Genomic DNA, 17,777 nt, shown 5'->3' with positions numbered 1-17,777 from the left:
ATAAATTTGAGTACTGAAATTAAAAAAATTAAAAGCTCATGTAGTTATTATTGCCAGGATGATATAACACATAGGAATTTATAAAGATGAGTGTTATGGTTCTTCATCTTTAGTTGGATCAGTTGACATTACACAAACCATCCTGCTCTTAAAGGGCATAAAGGGCATCTGTTTCAAATTTTAGCATTAAAATACATTTAAGTGGCTCTTAGTCACCACTATAATTGTGTTTTTAAAAAAAAAGTAGGTCATACTTACTCCATTACTAGAGGTTCATCGTGAAAAGTCTTATTTAACATAGTTCTATGGTTAAGATCTGAAAACAGAAAATATTAACTTGATTCAATTACCAATATATTGTGACATTTGCATTTTCAACTAAGACATAATTATTCCATTAATTTACAACCATGAATTTTATGATTAAAAACATCAGGAACCGTTGAGTATAAACGACTAAATGGCTTCTTGAAAATCTGCAGGAAAGTTACAGTTAAAATACTGAAGTTTCTTCTCTCTTCACTGAACTCTTCAACAAATCATTCTAAATAGATCTTAGTGAAATCTATTTCTATGCACGACTGCAAGCATGCAGACACGAAATCTGCAATAGCTGGGATGAAGACAGGCTAAAAATTGACACTGTATGTTTGACTTCTGTTTAATGTTTTGCCACTGTAAAAAACATTAATTATATACACTGAGTATTTGAAATAAGCATTAGAGGTAGTGTGCCTAAGTGTGGAGTGAGGATTTTAAGTCCTAATCAGGTTATCACCTTACACCTGACTTCTACTTGTAATCCAAACTCCTTGCCAGACCATCCTTATTTCTCTCCTCTCTCCACGATGTTTCCCTTTACAATTTCCACATTTTACACACCAGTACTCTCTTACTGACTTGTCACCCTTCTATTACCCACGAAGGCACCACATACCTTCTCAGTAGCCTCACTACATACCAACCATTGCCCCAGTTTTTAACCTCTGACTCCTTTCCCAGGCCTCAAATGCTCATTTATTCCTCTCCAGATGTTTTTCCAGAAGCAACACAGCATATATTAATTAAAGTCATTCATATTCTTTCAAATACTAGAGACATCTGCTGTTCTCTTAGTATTTCATCCATTGCACTTTCATGGGTTCCTTGTTTCACCCCTGATTAAAGTCAGAAGCAATGGTATCTAAAGCCATCACTTGCCTATCTGTAACTATTTCATAACACAGTTGTTTGCAAGAGTGTTTATTCTTCAGTAGTTTTTGTGGATTTGAAGAGTATCTTATTTTGCTCATCTGTCCTTGCTCAAACCCTAAACTCTTCCCAAAACCCTTTCCTAGAAAAGTCAAAAGAAGACAGAAGAGCCCTCACAAGTTCACACAGTCCATGACTCCACCCAAAGACAGAATCAGCTATACCTAGAACACAGCTAAGAGACTCTTGAAATCTTGATTCTAAATTTCTTGAAACATCCAGCAATAGACAATCTAGAAACCTCTCTTCCAATACCTACTTTAGTGTCTCACTGTCTTCAGAGATTTGATTTAACAGAAATAAGTGTTATATCACAGTTGGTAGGTTTAGGTGTGCTATTTTGAAAGTTTATGCACTAAAGTTTACACCAAGTTCTCTGTGCATTTAAAATTGAAGATAAATCTTTTGAGATCATCTTTGTGACGCTGACATGGACAACAGGGAAGCCATGAGAAGAAGCTCTTCAGTTATTATGTTACTGCCAAACTAAAATATTTTTTGTTATGTCTGTTGCATGATACAGTGTGTTTTGTTCTCTTTCATCAATTATTGAATACAGTTTAAGAGCAAGATAATATAAGGGTGTGAAACTGAAGAGCTGCTAATCCCTATTTTAGCTGTAAAAATCACTACACTGTAAAATGAGTTGTAACTTGCTGACAATACTTCAAGTCTAACAATCCTGTTAATGAGCAGTCTCAGCAACTCACCTAATGTTTGGTTGTGTCCCCAGAAAATAAACACTGAAAGTTCATCTCTGCCATGACTTTGTGCCTGGGTAGTCAGAAGGACATCCATTTGGGAATCTCCATCATAATCTCCAGGAACTACACTGGTTATGGTAACACCCAGGGATCTGGAATTCAAAAGGAAATTAAATGCAAAGCACTTGTGTGTCCAAAGGCTTGCCCAATTATTATTAGTTGGCCCAACACAGTAATATCCTTCAACAACCTGGCTTATTATAAAGTCCTTATCTATTGCAAAAGTAACTCTGGCAGGCTGTCCTTGTCTAAGGAAGATGAGGTTTTTAACTCCAAACTTCAGTTATCAGGCTTTCTCCAGCCATATCCCATTCATTAATACTATCTAGATCCATTAAAACCCTTCATTTGCTGTAGAACCACTCCTCAAAACTGCATTTCAGTGAGCAGGATCTTTTGGTTGCATTCCATGAGCATTCCATAAAGCAACAAGGAACAGTTTAAAAGGAGGATTCAGACACATAAGGAGACTTTTCAAAAGACATTGTCATTTCCTTCTACGTTCTGCCACGTCTTACCACTCCTCCCTACATTTGTTTGTTCTTTCTATCTTTTATTTGGCTACCTACTCAGGCTCTGCTTTACACACACAACCATTGATCATTCTGTTAAGGATTAAAAACAGATCATTTCTAATGCACTAAACAAATTAGCTCCTTCCAAGGCATGAGGGAATAAGGAAAAACAAAAATATGTAGAACTGCTGAAGATGAAGCTAATCTCAAACAGCAATTTAAACATAATACCATTAATAAGCATGATTCATAAGCAATAACCATCACAGTATTGCAGGATGTTAAAATTATGCGTATATACGTACATAAACAGATTGTTTTACATTTATTAAAAATTGATGCCTTTTTAAAAGCCACATTTGAACTCAATAAAGGAGTAGATCTCTAGATAGAAATACCAGAACACTATTCTTCATATCTCTCCTAAAGCAGATGATACAGGCTGGATTCCATTAGTAGCTACAGTAACTAGGTGAATTTCCCTGAAAACATGTCTTGGGACTGAGACCAGAACTACCTGCCACAAAGACTTAACACATGATATGAAATGATAGTTTATTTTACTAGGGAATAAAATCCTGAAAATCCAAATCAGCTACAAAAATATTTTAACATATGGGTATTTTAAATGCTAATTTGAGGACAAAAACCCCCAAAGAATAAAGATTCCATAAGGGAGTGGGAAGTCACACCTATTAGTAAAGAACATGAATGACAAAAGTCACCTCCACAAACTGTCATCTGACCAACACAATCCAAAGAAATCAAATCAAAAATATATCAGGAAATTAATCAGGAAACTGGCCAAAGAATTGGAGCTCTAAGGGCAAGCTGAATAAGTCAAACAGATAACAGCAGCACAGACAATTCTATAACATTCTCACTGATTGCAGAGGGGCACCTGCAAGAAAAACAGCCACCTACATTTTCTCAGTGTTGAATAGCAGTACTTACTTCATTGGTAACTTAACACGGGGCTTGAAGTAGGGTTCCTTCTGGTCAGCCAGGAAGATAACCAACTCATTTCCTGTGGAAGCAAGGGAGATGATGAATAATGGAAGAAGACTGTAAATGGTTTACATACAAACCCAGCATGTAAACAACTATGCCACAGATACCCATTCCTCCCAGCAGCAAAAACTTTGAAAGCCTTCCCATACCAGTACTTCATCCTCACTCAAAAGGAAGCAGAAGGAGAACTTCTTCAACACACCCTATGAAGCCAATTGCATCTCAAAGGAATGTTAACACCAAGAATATTCCTTAGTGATGACACCCCTTCTTAAGGGGTTTAGTATTAGAACGTTCTCTCTGCTATTGTTATCACATCGCTTAAATTAAAACTTCCTGTAATGAGTTAAGAAACATTACATGTGGAGAAGTAATAGGCACCAGCTCCACACAAATAACTAAAGCTTTAAAGTGAACTCTTTTAATACTATCTCTGATGTAGCAGGATCTGATACTGCTTTCCCAAATCAGCTGCCAAAGCACTTTCAGTGAAACTCAGAAGTTACTTGGTTCCCTGCAGCATTTCCTCATTTAGAGTCAATGATACAAGCAAGTATCATTTCATTATTTCTGGAATATCTAAATAAAAGTCCATATTTTATGTTGCAGAAATAATTGAAATTTGGGGAAGAAAAAGAAGAATTTTAAACTAAATGATGAAATAAAATGTTTCAGTCAGTAAACCACACTACAGACGCACTTACTTCTGCAATTAAAACAACAGTTCATAGTAAAACAATTGTATTTTTTCTTTCTTTTCTTCACACCTGTAGCATCCCAAACTGCAAGAACTGGGTTGCCTATAAAAAATAATTCTATGGTTCCAAACTGGAGCTACCACAGCATTTTTCAAGAGCATCATTGTGTGGCAAAGTCCACAGCTGTGGAATAGCAGAATACAACCTACCTCACTAGGGAAGAAAAAAGGTAATTGCCATAAACCTAGTTAGGAGAAGTAATAATAATGGCCAGGCTTCGTGAATGAAGAACCAGGGAAGGTCTTTGCACTTTAGGTGAGACACAGTGTGCGCGGAACTGAATCCACCCTTTAATCCTAAGGTTCATCTGCCAGGGCCAAGTGAGCTTGGACGGTGGCAGCGAGGTCCTCAGGACGTAGATGGATTGCCTTCCAGGGCTAACAAGCTCCATCTGCCCAGGGAGAGGCCTTGACCAGGAATCGAACCCGGGCCTCGGCAGTGACAGCACCGCATCCTTAACCACTAGACCACCAGGGGCTCCCCCACTTAAGAGAAGAATACACCAACAAATGAGTAAATGAAAACAAATCCTTTCAGAAAGAACTGGGGGGACCAGCACAGTCCCATCTGGCAAGTCAGTGATGCCCGAGCTGCACCGCTGAGTGAAGGAGCTGGCACATAGCGAGCTGCAGAAACCTGCTGGCTGCTCAGCCTTGGACAATAAACCTGTGGGCTGCCTGCTAAAACTTGTAATTCCCATTTCACACTACGCTCTCACCTGCCTTGTTATCATCTCTTTGGTAAAGTAATGATGACGATGGAGAAGCAAATGTGTTTTTACACATACCAGGTTCCAAGTCATTTCTACCACTAAGAAGTGAGATTCTGTGGTCACTAAAGGTAGATTTATGAAAATTTCAGCTCAGTGCTCATCAAGAGCCAAAACAAACTACTGGAAATTATTAGACGAACAGAAAACAGAATCACTATGCCACTACATCAATCCACAGTGCACACATCCTAGGTGCTGTTTGCAGCTCTGTATTCTTTCTGAGATGAGAGGACAAGAAGAAAGGAAAAAAATACATCAGAGGGTGTGAAAACCAAGAACAATTTCAATAAAAAACAGCAATTACAGAGATTAGAGGCCTTTGGGCTGAATATCGCTGTGAGAATACCATAGAAGTTTTCAAAATTCCCTAATGAAATGCAGAAGGTGAATAAAGGAATGATCACTCACTGCACCAGTACTACTAGAAGAGGCATCAAACAAAACTAGAATGTGGTAGGTTGAACAAGCAAACAGCATGAGCTTCCCCACTTATTCCTGTTTCATGTATAGCCTTATAAAACAGGTAAGCATATGCACAATTCCATTTATTTGTATATTTCTAGTTTCAAAGTGACTAAAACCAGGGTCCGCTGGTAATTTTAACAAGTCTTGCAGTGAGACACTTCTGGATCTAGATTACTTCTTATGTTCAGTACGTTTGCTCTCTGTCCCAAAGCTGTGAGTACAACCTGATTTTCATTCATGTATCTGAGCATATTGAACACTACTCTCCTTCAACTGAAGGAATGCAAGGTCAGAACAGTAATATAAATCTAGAAAAAAAGGGTCAAGATATCATCCCCATTCCCTTATTAAGGGCCACAATTATTAGGACTGGGCTGCTTTACCCCATCCCTGTTGCTCAAAGTGCAATATTATCTCCAATGCTCATTTCCTCACACTATTTACAATTGGCTGCTGTTCATTCTACTATTTAGAATCCTACTGTTTAGAACTATTACCTTTTGTTTTGAAGGTATTCTGTAAATTTTCCTATTTACTTTTTGTCAGGACTTAACTTATGAAAAATAATTTTTTCAGGCAGGTTATTTCAGGCTGATTTTTACACTAAGTGTCACATAGGAAAGTGATTTAGCAAGGGCTGCTGTGCAGACACAAAGAAACCATGAATCTTATTTCTAAAACTTATACCTATTCGCATTTTTATATGCATTCATCTGAAGGATAAGAAAGTAAAAATTAAACCTCTTATCATGGACATTCATTTTAAATCTAACTATTTTTTTCAGTAGATGAGTCAGTGGAGTATTTTCAAGGAACTATGCACTTCAGTAACTCAACTAGATGGGAAAGTCACTCATGCTTTACCAAAGCTACTTAGAGAAACATTTCTGAGATTGAAGGAATAAAAAAGGTGAATCAGAGAATAAATTTAGTATCTTAACTTGTTGCTTCAAGCAAGGAAGATAATCCAAGACTAATATCTGCAAATAACACTGACCACTGAAAATAAGCTCTCATTTGGGGTCTCACCATATGTGAAGCCTAAGCAAAAACTCATGGCAGGTGACTTGTGGCTGTGAGAAACAAATTTCTCTACCTTGCCACTTTAAGGTAGGATAACGTGCAATTTATCCTCCTCACATCTGCGAAATGTTCATCTGTGTTTCCCAAAATACTGTGAAAGTAGGAGCGAAAATCCAATCTGTGACCATGCTAGAGGAGAAATTAATGCCAATTCTTTCAAAACCATAAATTCAACTTTAAAGAAAAGTGTCTTGCCCTGTACACACCCATACTTCAGAACAAACTGAAAACACCTTTTTTCCACGCAGGAATTATGTCAGGAGCAAAGCAAACGTCAACTTCATCGTGCGAACACCAGCGCGACGGCCCTCAGCAACACGGGGGGCAGCCCCCGGCACCCAGGCCGTGCTGGGGGAGACAACGAGCAACCCGTGACCCACAGAGCCCGCGGGATCGCAGGGATCATCGAGTCCATCGCCTGCTCCTCAAGGGCCAGCTCTTACCGGGAAAGCCCCTCCGTTCCCGCCAGGCACCGAGACGGCCGCAGTCACACAGGCACCTGCTGCCTCTCCCCGAGCCGCGGGGGGCCGAGGCAGGAGGGCGGCGGCATCGCGGGGCTGCCCGGGAGGGGACGGGGAGCAGCCCGGACACGGGCAGGGACCGCAGGCGCTCCCGGCCCGGCGCACTCACCGCCGCGCAGCACGAACAGGTCCGTCTGCTTGTCCGAGTTGAAGTCTCCGAAGGCCGCCAGCGTTCCGTGGGCCTCGGGCCCGAAGAGCTGCGCCGTGACATTCTGCAGGGCGCGGGCGGGCCCCGCCAGGGCCAGCAGGGCCAGCGCCGGGACCACCACGGGGACCAGCAGCGGGGCCAGCGGCGGGCACGGCCCGCGGGCCCCCATCGCGCTCGGCCTCGCCCCGCCCGCGCTCTGACGGTGGCGGGGGCGGGCCCGGCCCGGCCGGCCCGCGGTTTGCGGCAGCGCCGGCGGAGCCTGCGCGAGCCGCTTTACGGCGCGATCCAGGGGCGATCCAGGGAAACCCGCCCGGCCATCCCGGACCGACCGCCGCGACCTCGCCGGGATGGCGGCGGCGGCGGCGGCTTCTCACATGGCCGATGTGAGCTGGAAGGTGCTGGAGCTGCGCGCCCGCTCCAAGCGCTCAGGTCTGACCTCTTGGCTCGCCCGGGAGGAGCTGCGCGGGTCCCGCTCGCTCCCGTCACTCACCACCCCGCTTCCCACCCTCCTGCCCCCGCTCCTGGCCCATCCCGGGCCGTGTTTGCCCCTCCTGGCTGTGAGAGGGACACCTGGAACACCAGGTGCTCCCGGGATCCTCAGCCCGTGTCCTTGGCAGGGCACAGCCCCAGGTACTGCTCAGGTGTCACTTGGCCCCACAGCTGCACAGGCAGCTGCTCAGAGGAGTATTTATTGCTGCAGTTATATAAAACCGTCAAAAAGATGAAGTATTTAGGAAAAAAAAAAGGGTAATAGTTTTTGACAGGTTTCCCTTGGATAAAGGTAACTGTTTTATGGCATGAGGATTTCTTGTTCTAGACTTGGACTACGTGGCAGCTCCATTCTGACCTAAATGGAAGGGCAATATTTACCGAGTTGGCTTGCATTTCCAAAGTTCAAAAAAGTAGTTTTTAAAATTACTTTTTCAAAGTAAAATACAGTCTTAGTAGGGCTTTAGTTGTTCTAAATGGAAGCAGTTTTCCAGAAGATCCCTGTGGTGTTTATTTATATACCATATATGCTTATAAAACTCAATTGTTATTTACTTACTTGCATGTTTGGTTGGTTTTGTTGTGTTAATGACTGATCAGACAGTGCGAAAAGAAGATGGGGCTTTATGAGGTCTCTAAAGGATTGTTTAAAGGCTGGTCTGATTCATTTGGCTTTAAAAGTTCAGTGTATATATAGTATTGATTTGCAAGTTCCGTGATTAAGAGACTCCACTGAAAGAGTTGTTACATTGTGGCAGATTATGATTATTAACAGAGTGCTGTTACCTGACAGCTGATTGACAAGTGTAGCCATAGAGCTCTAGAAAATCAAGTGTGGAGCCTGCATGTCTGAAGTGTGTGAACCCCAAGCCCCACAGCAGCACATGAACTTTGGGATTCCCCCTGCAGGTTCAGGCCCTGTGGCTGCAGAAGGCATTTGGGTGGTTGTAAATGCTTGAGTATTTACTGCTGCTGCAGGCGACTTTGTTGTTAAATGTATAAAAAGTGACTCCTTTGCAGTGACAGATTATTGTTGTTCCCTGTGCATAGAAATTTTGTCTAGAGATTTGTTCATAGAGTTTTATATCATAACTGGAGAAAATTAGTCAAGAAATAAACATTATTTTAGTTGAAAAGTTCTTCTAATAATAAAGTTGATTTAAAGATCAAATTTAATGTATAATCTTTCAGGTAACATTCGTATCTAAAACTAAAAATCATGTTCTTGTTTTTCAAGTTTACTGCTGTATCTTTATAAGTATGTTAAAATTTATGTAATCTTCAGAGCTCTTCTGTTTCCTTTCTGGCCCTTTCAGAAGGAGTCATGGTTGGGATAATCATAGAAAGTGTCTGAAACTCCCCCATACATGTCTGGTTTGGCTGAGGCCTGTGCCGGAGAGTCCCAGCTCACAAACAGCCCTGTTTTGTTTGGGTTTATTATTTTCCTAGTGTAGTGCTTGGATAAGACAGAGTACAGATGGAGTATAGACCCATGTGCCTGAACTGCACGAGTGATTCATGTTTTATAGCCAACATCAATGTGTCATTTAAGACCCAATCCTGTAGGAGGTAATCTGTATCTTCATGTTTATGTATATTAAATTATGGATTACATTGTTGCCAGTAAAGCCAAATTTTATTGAGAATTTTTTATTTCTCTTCCTTGAACAATAAAATACTGTTTCATTTTTTAGCAACAAATGATTAGGATCCTCTGATTAGGACTAGATTATAAAGATATTCAGGAGTTGACTGATCTGAACCCCCTGAAATTTTAGTTACTGTAAAAAACATAAACTTCTTTAAAGATTTGGAAAAACTTGGCATCATAATTACAAACACTGTTTTCTTATTGTATGTTCCAAAGTGGAAGATGTTTTACCTCAAATAACTGAGATATTAAGTGCCATAAGTTATATATATGTCTGCAAGAAACACCCTGGTGTAGATTTCCCATGGGATAAAAACAGCACTGTGCACAAGCAGAGCTGTAGCTCTCTGTGCTTACTATTACTTAACACTTCTGTATGGACTAGTTAAATAATTATTTTTGTTTAATCTTGAAATATATCAGATTTTATTTATCACCTCTTGATGTTAGTAGCAAATTTCCTATAAAATAACAAAGCTAATGTCAAATATCCAAAAAAAATAGACTTTTTGTAGACTATGTCCTTTTACTCAAATAGGTTTGATGGAAGCAAAAGCATAATGAAACCAAGAGGTCAGCATATAAGAAGGAAACATAAGATGAAATGAAACCTTGTGCTGTGCACTCTGTCATGTTAATAACTCCACTAACATTGCTTTCACTTAATTTAATGCTGGTTGCCTTTAACATTTACTAAACAATTTTGAAAATTGCTGTAGCTTAGCCTGAGACGTTTGTGATTAGCTGCACCAATTTGAAATGGCCAATTTGGATGATGACAGAGCCTCCTCTGCGCATGCTTTTTTAAAATTTGGTAAGTGTGCAGTTCTGTGTTTTGTTTTTGTTTGTGGCTATTTAATTCAACAAAAAATAATTGTGTTTTGTGTTTTGTGCAATGTTTTGTGCTAGCACATTTTTAGCACTGTACAGTAGAACTTAAAAATTTGAACTCTTTCAGTGAAATTTTCCAAAACTTGGAATATTCTTGGATTGAAATCTACTGTCAAATCTTCCTGTTCTGTGTTCCTGTCAGTATCTCTGTGTAATAATCTCTGAACTGAAATTTCTCCTGTAAGATGATGGTCATATGAAAGATGCCCTAAGAATGGTGTTTAGAATTGGGTTCTAAAAAGCCCCAGTGTGACTGGTTTAGAGGTAAGAAGTAAGATTTTCAGTAAGTCAGTCATTGTTACAAATCTTGACTTTTGGAAATTAGGTGGAAGCAAAAGAAAACTCCCTGGCACAGCTTCTCCTCAGGTACAACAGAAACTACAGTCCTAGGGCAGTTGTCAAGGCCATTATTCTATTTTGAAAGGAGTTTGACAGGGGACAGATGTATCCCTATGTGAAACCAGCTGGTAGGGGAAGGCTGTACAGGACTCTTGTGCAGTCCTTCTTGAAATACAGAAGCAGTTTAAGTGCTAGTGAAGGGAACCAGGTGAGGGGATTTCAGCTGTCTCTTGCCACGCTGAGTCACTTGGACTTCCCTCCCCTGCCTGTGCCATTTCTGTTTCACCTCCCTTGACCTCAAAGAACATGTCAAATATTGACATTGTAAGAAAAATAATTACTCTTTCCTAATTATTGTACTGATACTTGAAGTTTCTGTTAATAAACATTTTTAGTAGTTTTAAGAGCTATTGGTTTGAGTTCTCAGAAATGGCAGTGCCTGCCTTGAATATCTTGAGTGGTTTCCTGCCTTGCTTGTGTCATTTACAAGGCTTGTGTGGTGGACTTTGGCATTGTGGTTATGTGAAGCTCCTGTGTACTGGCACAATGGTCAGGATTTTATTCCTGGTGTTCAGTAGCTCCTGTGTGTTGTTATTTACTGTAAATCCTGAAATCAGTGATTTCCATTAAGTATAATATACTGTAGAGAGAAGTGACTTCAGATGATTAGGAAATAGAGAAGGGACAAAATAAATTGGTGCGTATGTTTTTTCTTTTTCCTCTCTGATGATCAGTGACAGCACCCGCAGGAATGTGTCAGGGGAGGTTTAGGTTGGATATCAGGAAAAGATTCTTTCCCTAGAGGGTGGTCGGGCACTGAACAGGATTCCAGTGCAGTGGTCACGGCCCCAAGGCTGCCAGAGCTCAAGAAGCATTTGGACAATGCTCTCAGGCGCATGATGGGATTCCTGGGGTTGTCCTGTGCAGGGCCAGGAGCTGGACTTCAGTGATCCTTGTGGATCCCTTTCAACTCAGGATATTCTCTGATTCTGTTAAACACTAGTTGAATTACATGCACTGTCTAATATATGATTTTTTTGGGCTAAATGATAGTTTAGAAGCTTTTTCACTTCAGTGCTATTTCAATGCTATTACAGGATTTCACTCCTTTTTACCTGTATTGTTATGATCACTCAACCTACATAACAATTTGTACCTTGTGCTTACTCCTACTGTCTATTCAGGCAGAAGAATACTTTGATACCTTTTGCATCTTCCTCTCCAAGCTCTTCTTGTGTTTCCTTACCCTGTTTTCATTGGACTGTAGAACAGTTCAGTTTGTAAGGGTTGTCAGGACGTCGTCTACTCCAGCCTCTTGATCAAAGCAGGGTCAGCTGTGAGTTTCCTCCTGTATGTAGTGATTAAAAATCCCCATGTGATATCATTTCTTAAACTTTGTTGTGAGAAGACATAAAATCCTCATTGGTCCCAGTGACTTCTATAATGTGAAGAAGTAATTGCCCATACTAATGGTGGGTAATGAGAGCTACAGTGATCTGAGATCCAGAACTTGTTGCTGTCTCAAGTGTTGGATTACATCCAGAACTAGTGTCACGTTAAAGGCTGTGGTCAGTTTGATTCTCATCAAATCTAGAAAGAAATCTTGTATTCTCAGCTTTTTTCCTTTGGCCTGTCCTGATTTAATTATGCACATTAACATTTTCTTTTGTTCTTCTGGCACGCGAAATATTGCAAATAAAGTTCTTGACATGGTGCTTCCATTTATTTGTGATTAAACTTCAGGGCAGTGTTTGTTTTAATTCTATACTTTGAAAAATTTGAATAAACCCTCCTTGCTGAAATATACAAATCTTTATCCATAGCTTTGGTCCAGAATTCTATTCTGATGTCTCTTTTTCTTTAATATCCCCAATTGCTGCCATTTTCAAGAGTGTGTGGGTGTTCAAATCTTCTGTGTAAACAAATTTAGGAGCAGAGTTGTTTAAAAGCTGTGTTGGCCATAGCTTCTAAATCTAAACACCTAGACAGTTTATAGCTCTTCCCTGAAGAGCAATTAATGCTAATCTCAAATATAAATGGAATAAAAATGAGGTGGATGGGAAAATACTTTAATATCAGGATGACATAATATTTTCAGCCTCCAGAGGTTGTATATACATAGGTATTTACACTGCTAATAGCTTACCTTGGAGAGCTTTCCTAAATTTCCTTCAGTTTTATATTCTGCTTAGAAGAGATAATTAAATTGTGATTTTTTCCCTGGAATTGCACATTTCAGTTTCATCTACTCAATAAGGTTTTCTTATACTTTTTTCTGTCTTAACTAAGTCAGAAATACCATGTCTGTTTATTATTGCTTTAGTTCTGCACTAGTGTTTGATGTGTTTGTCATCAGTTATTGGGCTGTTTGATATTTCCTCCTGCTCCCTAATACTTTGAAAGGAAGTTTCTGTCCTTTTTAGTAATTCTTCAACTTGAAGATTGGTGAAATCATATTACTCTGGAAACCCTAAATGGTAGGAAATAAAAGGGGGTTAATTTTCATTCAGAATATGGATATAGGGTATTTAGTCAGTGCAGCATCTGAAGAGAGACAGGGATTTAATTGGACTTGGGATAAGATTTTTGGTGTTCTCTTATCAGACGTGAAATATATTAGTGCAGGAAGCAGTACTTTAATTTCCTATCGGTTTTTTCTCTGATTGTGAAGTAGTTACTGCCTTGCAGCAATCCACTTGTGGTGTGAGGAAATAATGGGCACGCTGCATTTATTGTGGAAGAAGAGCTGAACTCCCACATACCCCATTTAAATGTTGGATGGGGTTGTTACACTGTTGGGCAGCTGAGGAAATACTAAATCAACAAAATAGGGGGTTTTGTTACTTCCTAGTATATGTACTTATTTACCTACAATAAAACCCACACTGTGTGGTTACAATGAAGTGATATATTTATGAAAAACAGTATTTAAAATTAATGGGCTCGTCCTGTTTCTTCTGAATGCCAACACACAGCCCAAGACCTCCAGGGAACTCTTTGCACATGTCATTCTGTTATGTTTAGAGTGTTGCAGTCTTGCTTTTGTCTTTTTTTTTTTTTTTCTCAGTTTGAAAACCTATTTTAAATATGTAATTTGAAATAGCTTTCTAAGGCGTGTTTTAGTCTTGCTGAAATGAACTCTTAAATAGATTTGGGAAGACTTTTTTTAGCCATCCTAAAAATAGCTTGGACTTTGTTATGGGCTCACTCCAAACCACAAGGAAGGAGCAACTTTGGGTTTGTCCTGGCTGCTCCTTGTTTTTGATTAGGTTGTGATAGCAATGAAACATAATTTACCTCATGATTTCTCCAGGAGAATGCTGTAGACACCCAAGCAAAACATAAACTGTATAGGTGCTCATGGGGCATTAATGAAGAATGTGTGGAAAAGTTTGATTTAAACAAGTTCTCCTACTTATAGTAGGAGTTATTTTAAGGAATACTTGCTAGGAATAAAACTATTTTTCTGTAGTCAAATTTTTAGCTTTTTGTTTCATTAACATTCTACTCTGGCTGTTTTAATATAGTTCTGTTAGTAAAGTTTCAAACGTCTAAAATAATGTAATTTGTAGACGATGGTGCTTTACCATTTTCATGCTCTTTTTTTCTGTTCAATCTTCTTTCTGCTCCAAGTTGAAATCTTTGAATGCTCTGAAATAGAAGAATATTCTTTTTGTTCTTGATAACATTATTTTGTTTCTCTGTTGGCCACAGAGGGTCACACATTGTCTGGTAAGTATGTAAATTAGAACAATTTCACTTTAGGAACTTTTGACTTGTGTATATGTGTGTGTGCCTGTGAATACTCAGCTGTGTTTCCTGGTGCAATACTGGGATTAACAGTCTGCAAGAAGTGAATGTGGAAGGATGGTGTACTATGCATGTGTTATACAGTTAACAAATCTAAGAGAATCTTTATTTTGCCTTTGAAATTCTATTAAGTGAATATTTCTCATAAATTTGCTACTTTTTATGCAGGAAGTGACTTCCTGAAGATTTTTTCCTTTGCATATTCTGTCCTACTTTCACTGAACTGCCTTATAAAATTACAGTTACACAGGTCACTGTATTATGTGCTTTTGCAAGATAACTGAATTAATAGTATAACACTATAAATTATGAATCTCCTCGTGGACATGGATTCATAGGCAAAAAGAAATAGAAAAATAAAATTGCTTTGAAAAATGGATTTAAATTGCTTCAGAATGTTGATTTGTTCTTTTTAATTTTTTTTTTTTAGCAGTAGATATGAAAGATGCGATATATTAGAAGTTTCTCTTTTCCTTTACTGAACAATTTAATTTCTTTTTACTTTGTTCTTTTAGGCAGCTTTAATAAACTGGGCTTTCTGTGCTTCCCTCTCAGGCCCTTCCCCACATGGATGTGTTGTTTGTAACTCTCCCAGTGAGGAAGGGAAGAGCTGTAGGGGAAGCTCAGATGTGTTGGGAAGCATCACCAGAGCATCCATGCACAGCACACCCACAGGAATCTGCTCAGAGAGGGGGGGATTTTTTTTTTTAAACTCCTATGATTGCAAAGCAAAAATAATACTAAATTGGAGGTGAGGTTTGAATTCCTGAGGAGCAAGAGACATTTTCTTGTCTCCCCTCCAAAGGACTTTATTCATAGAGCTCCTTTCTCCACACACACTCACAGAATCAATTAGGTTGAAAAAGACCTCCAAGATCTTCGAGTCCAGCCTTTCACCAAACACCACCTTGTCACTTGACAGTGGCACCGAGTGCCACGTCCAGTTGTTTCTTGAACACTTTCCTTTTTCTTCATTTCTTTTTCTTCATTTCATTTGGATGAGAGTCCTGAATATGGACAATCTCCTGTCTACTACTTGGGTATGTGCTGGGATTTCCAAAGAGCCAGTGTGAATAAAGCACTCAGCTGTGTCCTGCCAGAAGTGCTTGGCTGACTGGGCTTCCCCTGGCAGTGCATTCCCTGTGTTTTTTTGGAAGGGCAGCTTGCAGCCCGGAAAGGGAGTGTGCTCCTTCTTCCTCTTAGTACAGGGCTCTGTGGGACACCTTGCCAGCCAGAACTCTGAATAAAGCCCAAGGGATTGATGGAGGGAGGAGAGCAGTGTGTTACTCTTAAATTAGGAGTTAGAAATGGTTCACATGGGTAATTTTTAATAGGAAGCTCGTTTCAGATATCAGGAAAACTGACTTCTCAGGTGTAAATGGGGAAGCAGTCAATGTGTGGGACACTGAGAAGGAAAGAGGTGGATTTGATATCATTGTATTTCTCTGTAATATAGGTAATCGGGAGACTTTATCAGTTGGATAGGTTGTTTAAGCATTGTTAGTATCTTGGGACCTTTTTGTCATTCAAGATATGAGATCAGCTGGGATAATTGTGGTGGTGGGTGCAAACGAGGTTGGATTAGGTAAAATATTGATGCTCTTGTACATGTTCACTATTTTAGGGGGCAGATAGGGAAATAATAGCTGAATTTAATCTACTTTTGTTCCTTTTCCTTGTGTTTTTCTATATATCTTTAGGAATTTTGTCTGTAGCATAATAAAGTTCAGGCAAATGTTCCTATAAAATTCTTAACATTTAATAGCTTCAGTAATTAATCTTCAGTAAATAATCTTCAGTAATTAACTATACATTTAAGTAGCACTTACTGTAGCTGAGTATCAACAGGGCATTGGAGACCCAGATGGAGGTCTGATTTGTGTAGACAGATACTGTAGAAAAAAATGTGCGTAGAAATCTATTCCCTGAGATTGTAGAGACAGCAACTTTTTTTGTTTCCTTTGAAATGCTATAAATTGTGCTTTTGGATAACAAACAGGAAAAATACCATGTTGCACTAATTCTTAGGAATAGTAGAATTATGAAACCAATTCTGATCTTGATTGTGTTTTGTTTTTTCTTCTTCTTTTAGGTTCAATTTATGAGCCACTCAAAAGTATTAACCTTCCAAGGCCAGAGGGGGAAAGTCTATGGGACAAATTAAATCATTACTATAGAATTGGTAAGTTAATAGTCATCATCATCATTTTCAGTGTAACTCACTAAAATATTTACAGTTGTGCTTATGAAAGTCATTAGCTTTGTCTTAAAGTAGTATCAGCAGTCCTTAGTAAGGATTTTTATTTCCTGAGAGGTAAAGGGATACAATTCCTCACGAGATCCCTGTGATAATGTAATGCATGTACTTGGATATTTCATACACTGCGTGAAAGTGTATGAGTGGCAAACAGTGTTCAAAATGATGGCATTTGCCAGACTGCAGATAGATTCGGAGTTGCACGTGATGGCCTTGGATGGGGATGGACAAAGGTCATCTGCTGACAAGTGTTTGATGTTTGACCTACCCCAGACAGGAGTTAGAATTGATGTTTTCACGGTAAATATCAGCGCTGTGTTATTCCTACTTAAGGGTAGTTCCCTAAATTTCTACTGGGAGTTTGAAAGTTGCAAAGACTGCAGGGCTGTGTTACACTTCTTGCTGGAAATCAAAATGCCTTTTGGAAATCCAGCCCAGCTGTAAGACTGAATTCAGAATTATTCTGGATAAAGGGGTAGCTTGGTATTGCAGCATTAACCTGATACAGCTGAGGAAAAATGTAAATGGAAAAAAGCTTTCTGGTGGTATTTATAACAGTTTGGCAGGCGATCAGTAAGAAGTTCTTTTTTGTTCTTAGTGGTGCCATAATGTGTTTTGTGCTGAAACTTTATTTGTTAGCTAACTTACTTTTAGTCAACTTTCGGGTTTTTTCTTTTCATTATGAGGTTCTTTTAAGCCAAAACTGTTAAAGAAGCAATGATTTGTTTGTACTGTTTTAGCGGGTTTTAGGAGGTTTGTGTTATAATGAAGTCCTGCCTGTATTCTAAAATACAGGGTTTTTTAATGGCTGCTGCCACAGTAAAAAATGACTATTGAATTTATACTTCATTTTAGAATAATCTATGTTGACTTTTCAGGTAATATTTTATCCAAGTTTTTGTTACAAGGTATCAAGACACTGAAGAATAAAACGTTATAAGTTTCGTTAAATTCTTAATTTCTAATACATACATAAAGAGACTTTTTTAAAATCGATGCTTGATAACAATCTGGGAAAAAAACACCCCTGCTTTCCTGTCTTATACTGGACA

The 17,777-nt window shown here is 39.2% G+C and overlaps 2 protein-coding genes across 4 annotated transcripts in view; one reads left to right on the top strand and one right to left on the bottom strand.

Moving 5' to 3' along the window:
- ITFG1 (integrin alpha FG-GAP repeat containing 1) overlaps window positions 1-7,484 on the bottom strand; it is a 69,173-nt gene extending 61,689 nt beyond the window's left edge. Inside the window, exons 1-4 of the mRNA XM_027902882.1 lie at window positions 7,250-7,484; window positions 3,485-3,557; window positions 1,962-2,107; window positions 259-316 (exon numbers count right to left, since the gene is read on the bottom strand). Of these exons, the coding sequence (XP_027758683.1) occupies window positions 259-316; window positions 1,962-2,107; window positions 3,485-3,557; window positions 7,250-7,457 (485 nt within the window). The 5' untranslated portion in view covers window positions 7,458-7,484. The remainder of the gene's footprint in view (window positions 1-258; window positions 317-1,961; window positions 2,108-3,484; window positions 3,558-7,249) is intronic.
- Window positions 7,485-7,511: 27 nt separating this feature from the next.
- PHKB (phosphorylase kinase regulatory subunit beta) overlaps window positions 7,512-17,777 on the top strand; it is a 69,375-nt gene continuing 59,109 nt past the window's right edge. The window contains exons 1-4 of one of the 3 annotated variants that reach the window (XM_027902853.1): window positions 7,600-7,717; window positions 10,148-10,242; window positions 14,373-14,390; window positions 16,561-16,650. In XM_027902853.1, coding sequence (XP_027758654.1) covers window positions 10,188-10,242; window positions 14,373-14,390; window positions 16,561-16,650 — 163 coding nt within the window. In that variant the 5' untranslated portion in view covers window positions 7,600-7,717; window positions 10,148-10,187. Of the gene's footprint in view, window positions 7,718-10,147; window positions 10,243-14,372; window positions 14,391-16,560; window positions 16,651-17,777 lie in introns of all 3 variants that reach the window. The other 2 variants (XM_027902861.1, XM_027902868.1) reach the window with 2 other exon arrangements.

Source organism: Empidonax traillii, unplaced genomic scaffold, assembly GCF_003031625.1.
Source record: "Empidonax traillii isolate 1590-97213 ecotype Southwest subspecies unplaced genomic scaffold, ASM303162v1 scaffold23:size2178997, whole genome shotgun sequence".
Lineage (NCBI taxonomy): Eukaryota > Metazoa > Chordata > Aves > Passeriformes > Tyrannidae > Empidonax > Empidonax traillii.
Note: the sequence above shows the minus strand (reverse complement) of the source record. Positions and strands in the feature narration are given on the sequence as shown.